The 13,584-nt window shown below is 38.6% G+C and overlaps 1 protein-coding gene across 1 annotated transcript in view; it reads left to right on the top strand.

The window, feature by feature from the left end:
- The window catches only part of LOC140145805 (angiotensin-converting enzyme 2-like), a 23,948-nt gene extending 10,459 nt beyond the window's left edge, over positions 1-13,489 (top strand). Inside the window, exons 11-13 of the mRNA XM_072167486.1 lie at positions 11,591-11,713; positions 12,014-12,174; positions 12,907-13,489. Of these exons, the coding sequence (XP_072023587.1) occupies positions 11,591-11,713; positions 12,014-12,174; positions 12,907-12,983 (361 nt within the window). The 3' untranslated portion in view covers positions 12,984-13,489. The remainder of the gene's footprint in view (positions 1-11,590; positions 11,714-12,013; positions 12,175-12,906) is intronic.
- Positions 13,490-13,584: the final 95 nt, after the last annotated feature.

Genomic DNA, 13,584 nt, shown 5'->3' with positions numbered 1-13,584 from the left:
CATGAAGAAGATCATGACATTGTTGATTATTCAAATTGAATTGCGCAACTTAATTTTCCAACAAAATTGTCACTTCACATCGAAATGACCACAAAATTATTTGTATGTGCTTCCGCGGAGGGTACAAATACAAAAAGTGCAAATCTTAATCTTACCAAAAATATATCACCAATCAATTCAGAACATCCAAATAATACACAAAATAATTTTCGAATTCCGAATAAAGAAGCCACAGCATTCAAAACGCCGTGGACTTTTTTAAATTTTGAAAAAAAGTACAAAAAGTGCAATTCTTAAGCTTAACAAAAATATGACATCAATCAATTCAAATAATCAAAATATGCGCAAATCAATTTTCGGTATCACCGAATGAAGAAGCCACAGCATATCACAACGCCGTGGACTTTTTTTTTTAAAATTTGAGGCAACGGTGTCTGAGTTTCTCGCAAAACAACAACAATTTTTCCCCATTTTCTATTTGTGTCCCGTAATAGAACGCCAATATAATTCCTCACACATCTCTGATAATATTTTCAAACATGGATAAATGGAGGGGCAGTCAGTCAGTGGAACAGATTTTAAGGTTTACGACACTTACCAAACCATCACTTCTGTATGGCGAAAGGCTTTGGACATGTTCGACGCCATTTTGTTTTCTCAAAATTTCACACGTGTTTATATTTTAAAACACATTTCTTTTTGCTTTCTCGACGTTGGTCGAGCTAAAATTTTTGACCAAACTTGTGTAGGGAATTCACTCTCAAGGTGGAGTTATTCCCACACTAAATTTTTGATGAAAAACCTATAAAACAAATTGAAACATTTTTAAGCAAAACCAGACGCATGTCTCTAGCCCACGAACGGCCCGACAGAACTGATCTGATCTGGTTCAGACCGGATGTCACGGCGATTTCGCCGCTCTTACTTCCACTTTACTCCTCCCTATTTGTGAAAGGGCAAGTTCCACTGACTCAATATTTAGAGGAAAGGACATTCGTCAATATACTTGCTCCCGTACATGAATAAAAAAAAATATGAACACGAACAACCTGGCCAGGGAGGTTGGACACAAAACGGAACAGCCCCAATCGATTGGTACAGGATTTCAGTGACCAATCAGGCTTTGCTCTGAACAAAAGATTGATCAATCCAGAGGACTTTGGCTACCAATCAGAATTTGTCCTGAACAAAAGAGGTTTCCCGCCAAAAATCAGGACTATCCTATTTAACATAAAACTTTTAAAACCGGGAAAACAACTTCTTGACAAATGTCCCCTCCCCACCAAGACGCGTCTCGCGTCACCAACACACATAAATATCACAAAGTAGTAATGCATGAAATCTCTTTAAAAAAAATGCATGTATATTCCTTTAAGAAAAGACATGAATGTCCCTTTAAGAACATATTTCTTTGTAAATCTGCCATTGTCAATTGCAATTAATAGCAAATTTGTAATAATCATTAAATATTTATCCAAGTGTTCATTAATAATTACCATGGCAATAATTTAAAAACCTGCCATTTATTGAGTGTCTCAATAAATGGCAAATTTGTAAGAAACACTCCTAACATAATTCATTTTCAAGTGTTCCTGTCCATGGCATTGAAATGTATCAGAGTTCATTTTGTATTAAAGTTCATAAATCGATGACATAATCTCCACTCATCATCCAAGCTGGTTGTCTTCTTGTCCTCTGTTGGCGGCGCAGAACAGGTGTACTGTTTATTTGCCTTTGAGGGGTAAGGGACTTGGGATTTTGTCATCAACATCTGGATCTGATGATTTCTGACACAGTTCATTGCTCATTTCACTGGTAACACCTGCAGCTTCACTGTTATGTGACGAAACTTGAACTTGCGTTGAAGAGATGTCGACCATTGATGAATCTGATGAGAGTTGTTCATCATTTACAGCTGCAATTGCGACTGTAGATGTTTCTGGTGATGAAACTTCGTCACCCGACGCCACCACTGAAGACGGAGACTGATCTGTCTCAATGTTCATTAATTGGTTCGCCACTGATGTTTCTGGTGACAAATTTTCGTCACCCGGCGCCACCACTGAAGACGGAGACTGATCTGTCTCAATGTTCATTAATTGGTTCGCCACTGATGTTTCTGGTGACAAATTTTCGTCACCCGACGCCACCACTGAAGACGGAGACTGATCTGTCTCAATGTTCATTAATTGGTTCGCTACTGATGTTTCTGGTGACAAATTTTCGTCACCCGACGCCACCACTGAAGACGGAGACTGATCTGTCTCAATGTTCATTAATTGGTTCGCCATTGATGTTTCTGGTGACAAATTTTCGTCACCCGACGCCACCACTGAAGACGGAGACTGATCTGTCTCAATGTTCATTAATTGGTTCGCCATTGATGTTTCTGGTGACAAATTTTCGTCACCCGACGCCACCACTGAAGACGGAGACTGATCTGTCTCAATGTTCATTAATTGGTTCGCCATTGATGTTTCTGGTGACAAATTTTCGTCACCCGACGCCACCACTGAAGACGGAGACTGATCTGTCTCAATGTTCATTAATTGGTTCGCCATTGATGTTTCTGGTGACAAATTTTCGTCACCCGACGCCACCACTGAAGACGGAGACTGATCTGTCTCAATGTTCATTAATTGGTTCGCCATTGATGTTTCTGGTGACAAATTTTCGTCACCCAACGCCACCACTGAAGACGGAGACTGATCTGTCTCAATGTTCATTAATTGGTTCGCCATTGATGTTTCTGGTGACAAATTTTCGTCACCCGACGCCACCACTGAAGACGGAGACTGATCTGTCTCAATGTTCATTAATTGGTTCGCCACTGTTTCTGGTGACAAATTTTCGTCACCCGACGCCACCACTGAAGACGGAGACTGATCTGTCTCAATGTTCATTAATTGGTTCGCCACTGTTTCTGGTGACAAATTTTCGTCACCCGACGCCACAGCACCAAGAGGGACTTGGGAAAGGGAAGGCACGTCAACTGTACACCCATTCATGACTTCGTCCTCTTCTGATATGGCACTGGTATTCACATTGTCCTCTTCTGTCTGGTTTTCTTGAGGTTCGTCTTCCCTGTTTTCATGCACTTCACCAGTCGTTCTCAATACACATGGTTTTAACCGATCATAATGAACTACACTACATTTACCATTTGGCAATTTGATCATGTAATTGGAAGTAGAATATTGGCGTTCTATTACACATGGCCCATTCCAAAAACATTGAAGTTTTGGTGTTACCCCCGTCTTCTAGTTTCTGTGTACAACCACACAGTATCTCCAGTTCTGTAGGGTCTTCCGTGGGCTTTTGTGTCGTATACCCTTTTTTGTCTCACCTGGGCTGCTTGCATATTATTTCTGGCAACCTCAAAGGCAACTTCCAGTTTATTTCTAATATTAAGGGCATAAGATGAAGGCGACTCAATTGTTTCACCTGGTGGTGGAGCTATTAGAACATCCAATGGTAAAGAAATTTCCCTCCCAAACATCAACAAATTTGGCGACGCGCCTGTTGACTCTTGCTCGCTTGCTCTGTAAGCCATAAGAACAAATGGAAGGTGTTCATCCCAATCCGTTTGGTCATTTGACACATACATTGATACCATGGTTTCTAAAGTCGCATTCATGCGCTCAACCAAGCCATCAGACTGTGGGTGATAAGCAGTAGTTCGCGTCTTATCTATTGACAACAAGCGACATACTTCTTGAAAAAGTGTACTCTCAAAATTTGATCCTTGATCTGTATGTACTGTTAACGGTACTCCATAGCGACATATGAATTCAGTAGTTAGCGCTTGGGCCACTGTCTCAGCCTTTTGATCTGGCAACGGTATCGCCTCTACCCATTTGGTAAAGTAATCCATTATTACCACAATATATTTGTTGCCATTCTTAGACTGAGGCAGTGGTCCTAAAATATCTAAAGCTATGCGTTCTAATGGTGCGCCAACTTGACAAAGTTTCATAGGAGCCCGTCTTCGTTTCCCTGTTGGACGTTTTCTAGTTTGACAAGCTACACAACTTCTGACATAATCATTCACATCTCTACGATAACTTGGCCAATAATATGATTTTCTGATTTTACCCAGAGTTCTCCTCTGTCCTAAATGACCCGCTGTTCTAGTATCATGAGCAAATATCAACACTTCATTCTTTAATGCTTGCGGAACTACAAATTGTACATATGTTACTCTTGATGATGAAATATATTTTCTATACAACACTCCCTCTTTCAAAGTCAACTGATCCCACTGGCTCCATAATATCTTTGAAAAACGATCCAAACCAGAAACAGCTTCCAATGTAGGACGAGTAGAACTCTTTTTCAAAAGATCTATTATTGGTGAAATACGAGTATCTTGTTTTTGAGCTAATGCAAGGGACTGGGAATCTAATCCTGCAAGACTGAATGCACCAGTACATGTACACACTATTGACTTTATGTCCTTGGAACTACCTGTGTGAGAAACTGAACAACACCTTGCCGAGTCACATCTATCTGCTTCATACACATCGGGATGTCGTGAGAGTGCGTCTGCATTATTATGTTTTTACCAGGCCTATGTTCAATTTCAAATTCAAACATTGCAAGAACTTCGAACCACCTTGCTACTTGACCATCTATCTCCTTGAAATTTGATAACCACCTTAAAGAACCATGATCTGTTCTAAGTCTGAATGTTCTCCCATACAGGAAATGGCGAAAATGTTTAACAAATGAAACTGCTGCCAACATTTCTCTCCGTGTTACATCGTATTTCCGTTCTGATTTGGAAAGTTTCTTACTCGCATAGGCGATAACTCTTTCCTTTCCATCTTGAACCTGTGACAATACACTCCCTATACCATCTCCACTTGCATCAGTGTCCAATATAAAACTCTTGGAAAAATCCGGAAATGCTAAAATTGGGGAGGTTGTTAGATGATTTCTCAATTCCTCAAACGCTTTTTGACATTTTTCGGTCCAAATGAAAATAGTATCTTTCTCTGTGAGACGATGTAGAGGTGCTGCTATTGTAGAAAATGATTTCACAAAACGTCTATAATAGGAACACAGGCCTAAAAATTGTCTGACTTCTTTCACATTTGTAGGTACCTTCCAATTTCTAACTTTGTCAATTTTCTTTGGATCTGTTGATACTCCATCACGTGAAATAACATGACCTAAGTATAGAACTCGTGTTTTTAACAAATCACACTTTTTGGGTTTAAGTTTAAGCCCTGCTTGTTCAAGTCTAGTAAACACAGTTTCCATCCTTGTAAGATGATCTTCAAAGGTCTTACTAAAAATAATGATGTCATCCAAATAGACCAGACAAATTTGCCATTGCAACCCTGATAACACACGCTCCATAAGGCGCTCGAAAGTCCGAGGCGCATTTGTCAAACCAAATGGGAGTACGTTGAACTCATAAAGTCCCGTACCAGTGGAAAATGCTGTTTTCTGTCTGTCTTCTGGGGCAACTTCTATCTGCCAATAACCCGAGGTCAAATCTAATGTAGAAAACCATTGTGAACCTGATAGAGCGTCTAAAGTATCATCTATCCTAGGAAGTGGATACGAATCCACTCGGACATTCAAATTAATTTTGCGAAAATCAACACAAAATCGTAAAGTACCATCACTCTTCTTTGCAATTACTACTGGGGACTGCCATGGTGACTGAGAAGGACTAATGATGCCTTTTGAAGCATACTCTGAATTTCATTTTCTACTTCTGCACGTTGATGAAAAGGCAAACGCCTAGGCGGCTGTCTTATTGGGGACAATCACCTGTATTGATATGATGATATGCTAAAGAAGTTCTCCCTGGTTCACTATTTTCTGAAAAAACCTTTTGTGTTTTTTAATCACATTCACCACCGCTTCTTTTTGATTATTATCTAAATCTGGGATTGTCCGATGTATTAACTCCTTTAAATCATCATTCACTATGTCCTTCTTCTGCTCTTTTGAATTTGTCTCAACAATATCTTGTAATGAATTATCAGTCTTGGATCTAACTTTATTCTCACTTACACCATATGAATTTGTATTCTTGAATTCATTTGAAGAACTACTTGTTTGTATTTCCTCAGTGTCTATGTTGTTAATTGTGTTACATGTACTTTCAAATAAATTGGTATCAATTTGGTCTTGTGTGTTTGCTTCATCACCATTCCCTAATGATTGTACTAACTCAGCAGGCTGTAACAATGCTACATTTGTACCTTGATAAAGTACCACTGGTTCACTAGAAAAATTTGCCAACCTCAAAGGAACTCTTGTGCAATCAAAATCAACCACTGACCTTGCAACAAGGACACCACTATCACGCTCAACAAATTGTTTAGTCGCTTCCACAATACCTATTCCTGCTGGCTTCCTACTAACAAGTCGACCTGGAATAATCAATTCCTGTCCTGGCTGAATGGTTGTAGTATTAAGTACAGCTACCCGACAACATTGGGAAGGAGATGTTTCAACTACTACTGGAATTTGTTTATCCATGATAGTAACTGTGCCCTTCCGTACATCTACAATTCCTCCAAAAGAATGCATAAAATCATTTCCTAAAATTCCAGCAGGTTCAATGTCAGCGACCAAAACTGGATGTTTAACCTGTACTTTCCCTAACTGCATATCAAGTTCTCCACATACACCATGTACTTTCAACACCTGACCATTTGCAGCTGCAATTGGGGTAAATAAGGCTTAAGCTGATCAGTAATCTCCTTTGGAAATAATTCCCAAACCTTGGGATGAATCAAAGTGTCAGTTGAACCACTATCTACAAGCATCTTAATATCCTGCTTACCAATTCTAACCATTGCATAAATTGATTTCTTGACTACCTGGGCCTTGTTTGCAGTAGGTTGCTCATTGGCCCTGTCTTGGGCAACCGAACAGAGTTTAAATCTGCACCTGTTGACGGATTCCTTGAATTTCCTACAAAATAACCATCACGAACACTGGGAATACTATCAGCTGGATGAGGTAACGGACTACTATTCTGGACTTTATATCCACCGTTTGACATGTCCTGTCCATGTGTCTCCCTAGACATTTCACCATACATATTACTAGTCTGATTACCATTACTACAAGTTGTTTGACCATACATGTTACAAGTTGGACTACTATTCATATTACTACTGGTATTACCATGATTATTATGACTGGTTAGTGGTCCATATGCGTTACCAGCTGGAGGAACTGCATATTACCAGATGGTGGGACCTGCATGTTATTAGATGGAGGGATATACATATTTCCAGCTGGATTCATCCTTGGCCTATTATTCATCCATCCATATCGTGTGTTTGACAAGTGGGGACATTCGTTTTTGTAATGTCCAAAACTATAGCAATGATAACACTGCACCTGTGAACGTGGTCTTGGCCTACGTATTGGATAATAATCATTTGTCTGAACAGGAGCAATAGTACTCGGTTGATTGTTAGTAACAACCATGCCTTTTAATTGTTGAGTTATTTGTATCAAAGTCTGAACCTTCTCTGTCAAGTCATCTCTTTCTGCAGTTAATGAATCTATCTTTCTCTCTACTTTATACCTCCAAGCTTCTTCACTCTTCTTTTTAAATATATTTGTATTAGGGTTTTCCAAATCTGTGAGTCCTAATTTAGTGTTACCAGTCTCAAGTTCAGGTTGTGAAACAAAAGTTGTATTTTGACCTATAATACTACTAGACGCCACGCCTGCATCAAGAGGTTTACTATTCACTACTGGGGACGGTGCTAATAAATTGTCAGCATTTTGCAGCGCTGCTGTTCTGCGAGCTAATGGATTTCGATCCTCATCAACCCGAATCAGTCCCTCCTCAAACCTTGCAGTCGCCAATGCTTCCGACATGGTTTTTGGTTGTTTTCGTCTTATCGCCATTCTCAATTGCTTATTTCCTTCTAAGGCTTCCACAAAATGGTCGATTGCAATGTCGTCTGCAACGGAATGAGGCGCATCTGGAAAAGCTTTAGCTGTTAGCACTCTAATCGCAGTAGCTAATGCAGACAAAGATTCATTAGGTTTACGACGTCTCTGTCTTAGTCGCAAACGATACGACTGCGCTGGGTCACACGGACTGAATCTACTACACAATTCATGCGCAATTATGTCGGCATCTGCACGCGACTCTTTGCTGAGGGAAGCATATAATCGCAAAGCTTCGCCACGTAATGCACCTCCCATAAATTTAGCTTTTACTATTCCTTCCCACCTGTTAATTTCTGACATCAAATCAAAATGAACCAACCACGAAGTTAAATCTGTATCACCACTGTAGGGTTCTGGTTTGCAATTGGTGTTCCGATGTATTCTCGAATTATCACCGGGCAAAGAATTTGAATAACCAGGAGGGATTATGGAAGTTTGCCTTTGAGTACCAGGGTTATGCAGCAGCCCATGCTCCACAGAAAACCATCTGTTCCACTGACTGTTGGTGGGGAATTTGAGTTTTCTTTAATACCCTTGGACGGGCTTGTGTATTTGTACATGCATCAGCCCTTACAGAATTTTTAACCTCTGTATCGGGATGAATTCTTTCATCCAGATACTCCCCATCTTGATCTGCAAGATATGAACCAGATTCACTTGCTTTTGCCACCCTATTTGCAAGGTCATGCAGATGTTGTTCAATTTCATCTTCCTTTTTAACATGAGATTGATCATATTGATGACCCAAAGTATTCATATCTACTTCATCTGCATTGAATCTAATTGCACCTTCCTCCATGAATGAAAGTGGAGTATAAGATAATTTGAAATTTGGTCCTTGTTTTGCCATTATTTTTTTTTTTTTAATTTACTAAACAATGAAAATATTTCGTAACAGTGAGACAATTCAAATAAATCAAGCACTGGTATTTACTACCCTAAAATTTTGAAGGCCTAAAAGTTTTTAAGATAATAAAAACCCAATGATATAAGGTTGAACTGGACAAATGCAGCTGTGCCGCTGTCACCAAAATTTAGGCCTGGTAATTGAGACAGACCGTTGCCACCAAAATTTATGTCACAGACCAGGGGTTTGGGAAAATTGGAATAAAAGTCGGACTTGCGACGAAGTCCGACAATTCCCTGGCCGTGGGTAGCGTGGCCTTAAAATTGAAAAATATGAAGGGGAATCAAGTGCCTAATTTATACTCTTGACCTTGAGACAAAATAAATTCACCCTGAATCTAGGTTTTACAGTTCAGTAAATTTATTAATTATTTTTGAATTGCAAAAATATAAATATAAATTTAAATTTAAATAGCAAATTCAATTTCTCTGGTATAATGGAACCAGGGACACAATATTTGAGATTTGTTTCTCACATAAAATAACGATTCAACATGAATCGAGACAAAAATAAATTCCCGATTAATCAATCGGCTTATTATACTTTTCAAGTAATTTGTCAATATTATAACTGACCAATTTGTGAAACCCTAAATACCCCAAGTGCTGATCGATAAAATGCACCGACCAACACCCTTTCAAAATTTTTGGATGAAAGTTGATTAATAAAAATTAACGATCAATCAATTTCTAATAATCAATCTGATCAAGTGTGAAACCCTAAATACCCCAGTGCTGATCGATAAAATGCACCGACCAACACCCTTTCAAACTTTTGGATGAAAGTTGATTAATAAAAATTATTGATCAATCAATTTCTAATAATCAATCCGATCAAGTGATCGGTAAATACCTTCCAATAAAATCAATCAACCCGACCGATCAATTAAATCGATCATTTCCCTTTCAAAAATTTGGATGAAAGTCATGAAAGTTGATTAATGAAAATTATTCATCAATTAATTTTCAATTTAAACAAAGTTTAAGCTTATAAAACCATTTTTGTCGTCTCCCAAATTTTGTGACGGCCACAAACTCATGTGCTAAAATTTTCAGCACCCGAGGTTAATTTGTTTCTCGAGAAAACCAGACACCAACATTCATGAAGAAGATCATGACATTGTTGATTATTCAAATTGAATTGCGCAACTTAATTTTCCAACAAAATTGTCACTTCACATCGAAATGACCACAAAATTATTTGTATGTGCTTCCGCGGAGGGTACAAATACAAAAAGTGCAAATCTTAATCTTACCAAAAATATATCACCAATCAATTCAGAACATCCAAATAATACACAAATTAATTTTCGGAATTCCGAATAAAGAAGCCACAGCATTCAAAACGCCGTGGACTTTTTTAAATTTTGAGGCAAATACAAAAAGTGCAATTCTTAAGCTTAACAAAAATATGACATCAATCAATTCAAATAATCAAAATATGCGCAAATCAATTTTCGGTATCACCGAATGAAGAAGCCACAGCATATCACAACGCCGTGGACTTTTTTTTTTAAAATTTGAGGCAACGGTGTCTGAGTTTCTCGCAAAACAACAACAATTTTTCCCCATTTTCTATTTGTGTCCCGTAATAGAACGCCAATATAATTCCTCACACATCTCTGATAATATTTTCAAACATGGATAAATGGAGGGCAGTCAGTCAGTGGAACAGATTTTAAGGTTTACGACACTTACCAAACCATCACTTCTGTATGGCGAAAGGCTTTGGACATGTTCGACGCCATTTTGTTTTCTCAAAATTTCACACGTGTTTATATTTTAAAACACATTTCTTTTTGCTTTCTCGACGTTGGTCGAGCTAAAATTTTGACAAACTTGTGTAGGGAATTCACTCTCAAGGTGGAGTTATTCCACACTTAATTTTTGATGAAAACCTATAAAACAAATTGAAACATTTTAAGCAAAACCAGACGCATGTCTCTAGCCCACGAACGGCCCGACAGAACTGATCTGATCTGGTTCAGACCGGATGTCACGGCGATTTCGCCGCTCTTACTTCCACTTTACTCCCTCCCTATTTGTGAAAGGGCAAGTTCCACTGACTCAATATTTAGAGGAAAGGACATTCGTCAATATATTTGCTCCCGTACATGAATAAAAAAAAAATATGAACACGAACAACCTGGCCAGGAGTTTGGACACAAAACGGAACAGCCCCAATCGATTGGTACAGGATTTCAGTGACCAATCAGGCTTTGCTCTGAACAAAAGATTGATCAATCCAGAGGACTTTGGCTACCAATCAGAATTTGTCCTGAACAAAAGAGGTTTCCCGCCAAAAATCGGGACTATCCCTATTTAACATAAAACTTTTAAAACCGGGAAAACAACTTCTTGACAATATGATCAATTTAGTGAGGTGACTAGGTTGATTTTAACTAATATTAGAGGAATAGCCGTGGTGTAGTTTATATAACATGCCTGTAATCAGAAGCAGTAAGCCAATGCCTTCTTGCAATTTTCTGCAATGTTTCTGGGACTTCCCAGAATAAAAGAATCTCTTAACGGTATCATTCTAAATCTTTTGACGGTGAGCCTTTTTTTGAAACCAATCCTTTAAGGGAACCATTGAAAAACTCACGAGCCAATCACGACAATGACGATAAAGTAAAGGAGAAGAATACCGGTTTTATTACAAGACATGGAATTCTTGATCTTCAAGCAAAAAATAGTTAACCTGTTATTTTATTATGAACGTGTAAACTTGAATTTATTACAGATACTTTCTACGTACAATAATGCAATTTCAATTCCACAAGGCGTTGTGTGAAGCCGCTGGACATACGGGACCGTTGCATAGATGTGATATCTATAGGTCCAAAGAAGCAGGCAGCAAGCTTGCGTAAGTACTTTGTAATAGTGACTCAAAAGAACAACAGAACCGTCACCAATTAATGCAAAGAGAGAATATTATTAAATGTATTAAAAGAACATAAACAACAGAAAGAATTTAGACAAGTAGGCTATGATGCGGGGTAACGAGGCACACAAAAACAAGCAATAATACAAGAAATGGAGCAGAAAGCATTTATACAGGTATTCCAAATAAGAAGAAATATCAAATGATAAAAAGCTATAGCAATCATTTAACAATTTCATAGCTAGAGAAACCGGAATTGTAATAATCATTTTGGTTTCATAGGCAAATGCTTCAAATGGGAAGGACTAAACCATGGCGTGACGCAATGGAAGCTATCACGGGACAGCGTGAGATGTCAGCAGATGCTATCATGGAATACTATGCTCCTTTGATGGAATGGCTTGAAAAGACTAATGCTGAGAATGAAGAGTACATTGGATGGGGTGAGTGAAAAAATAGTATCTTGTTGGAATTGTTAATATTTTGTTAAAGTTGAATATTTTACATATGAGAAGTCACTGATGCCATTTCGGAATAATGTTCCGTACTACTTGAATGACTGAAACAAAGAGAAAATTGGTTAGGCTAATAGGATCATGGAATGCTTACTTATTTACTTATATGGTTTTCCCGAACCATGACAGCACTCATATCGTCCTGTCCAGCACAGCGGCGTAGCTGGGATTTTTTCCAGGGGGGAAGCCTTTATGGGGCGGGGCCCAAATCCACCAAATTTCCCTGCACTTTGGGGGGGGCGGGGCCCAATAGACAATTTTGCCAGGCTTATTGATAATAATCGTATGGTATTGCATATCGTATGGATTCCCCATCTCTCTGCCCCTCATCTCTCTCTCCCCTCTCTCTTTTTTCTTTTCTTTTCCTCCTTTTTCCTTGCACACGGGGGGGATCCAAATAGGCCATTTTGCCAGGGCAATTGCCCCCTGCCCCCCCCCCACACCCGGCAACTACGCCACTAGTCCAGCATCGCAGTTCCCAGGACAGATGCTTCTCTAGTCCAGTGTCCAGCTTGAGTACATTAATTGTCACTAACATCTTTGCCTCTTTGAATACCATGATTTTGTTGACAAATTCTATTGTAGCATTTCCGAAATCTATGGTAGGTTAACGGTTTGTTACAGACTCTTCCCTTCATTTCTTTTGTACCCACAATTCAGATTCTGCACGTCCAAACTCGGCTTCCGTATTCCTTTTAGTGATGTCAGCATTTGTTTGGAGATTCTGTGGTCCATGACTGAAATTGACGATATTCCAATCGATTTAGATAGAACTTCTTCTGTACGTGCATGGAGCTATGATTATTCCGATACGTAACGATACCTTGAATTTCGGCAGCATAATCCACGACAGGCAGTGTTGAAATGGAATGTGGAGTAGGCCATAAGCAAGATCGGACCTACCAATTGCATTGTGTACCCACCAGTGATCTTTTTCTTGGTAGAATTCAGTTTAATATCAATCTAATTGTTTCTTTTTATGTATAAGATATTAAAGATTATATTTCAGCAATTAAAACAAAAATAAAAACAAAGATCTTAATTAAATGCTTAATTGGCACTTGAATACTTAACGAGGAGGTGCCCATATTGGCCTGTAATGCGTAACATTCAGCCTCAGTGCCACTGACACTTATTTTAAAAATTCCGATGCCTCGTAATAAATAGGGTATCGCAGTTAAACAAGCTTTTATTTAAAATAAAACTGTTATTGTGATTTGCTTCACTTGTTCACACATACCTGTTACTAATCAATTGATTGTTACTAATTCAGTATTAAATTCATTATTACGTTTCAAGGACTTCTTCACTTGATATTCTTCTATTTATTATTCTGAC

This window comes from Amphiura filiformis, chromosome 1 (genome assembly GCF_039555335.1).
Source record: "Amphiura filiformis chromosome 1, Afil_fr2py, whole genome shotgun sequence".
Lineage (NCBI taxonomy): Eukaryota > Metazoa > Echinodermata > Ophiuroidea > Amphilepidida > Amphiuridae > Amphiura > Amphiura filiformis.
This window is presented reverse-complemented; position numbering and strand designations above follow the sequence as displayed.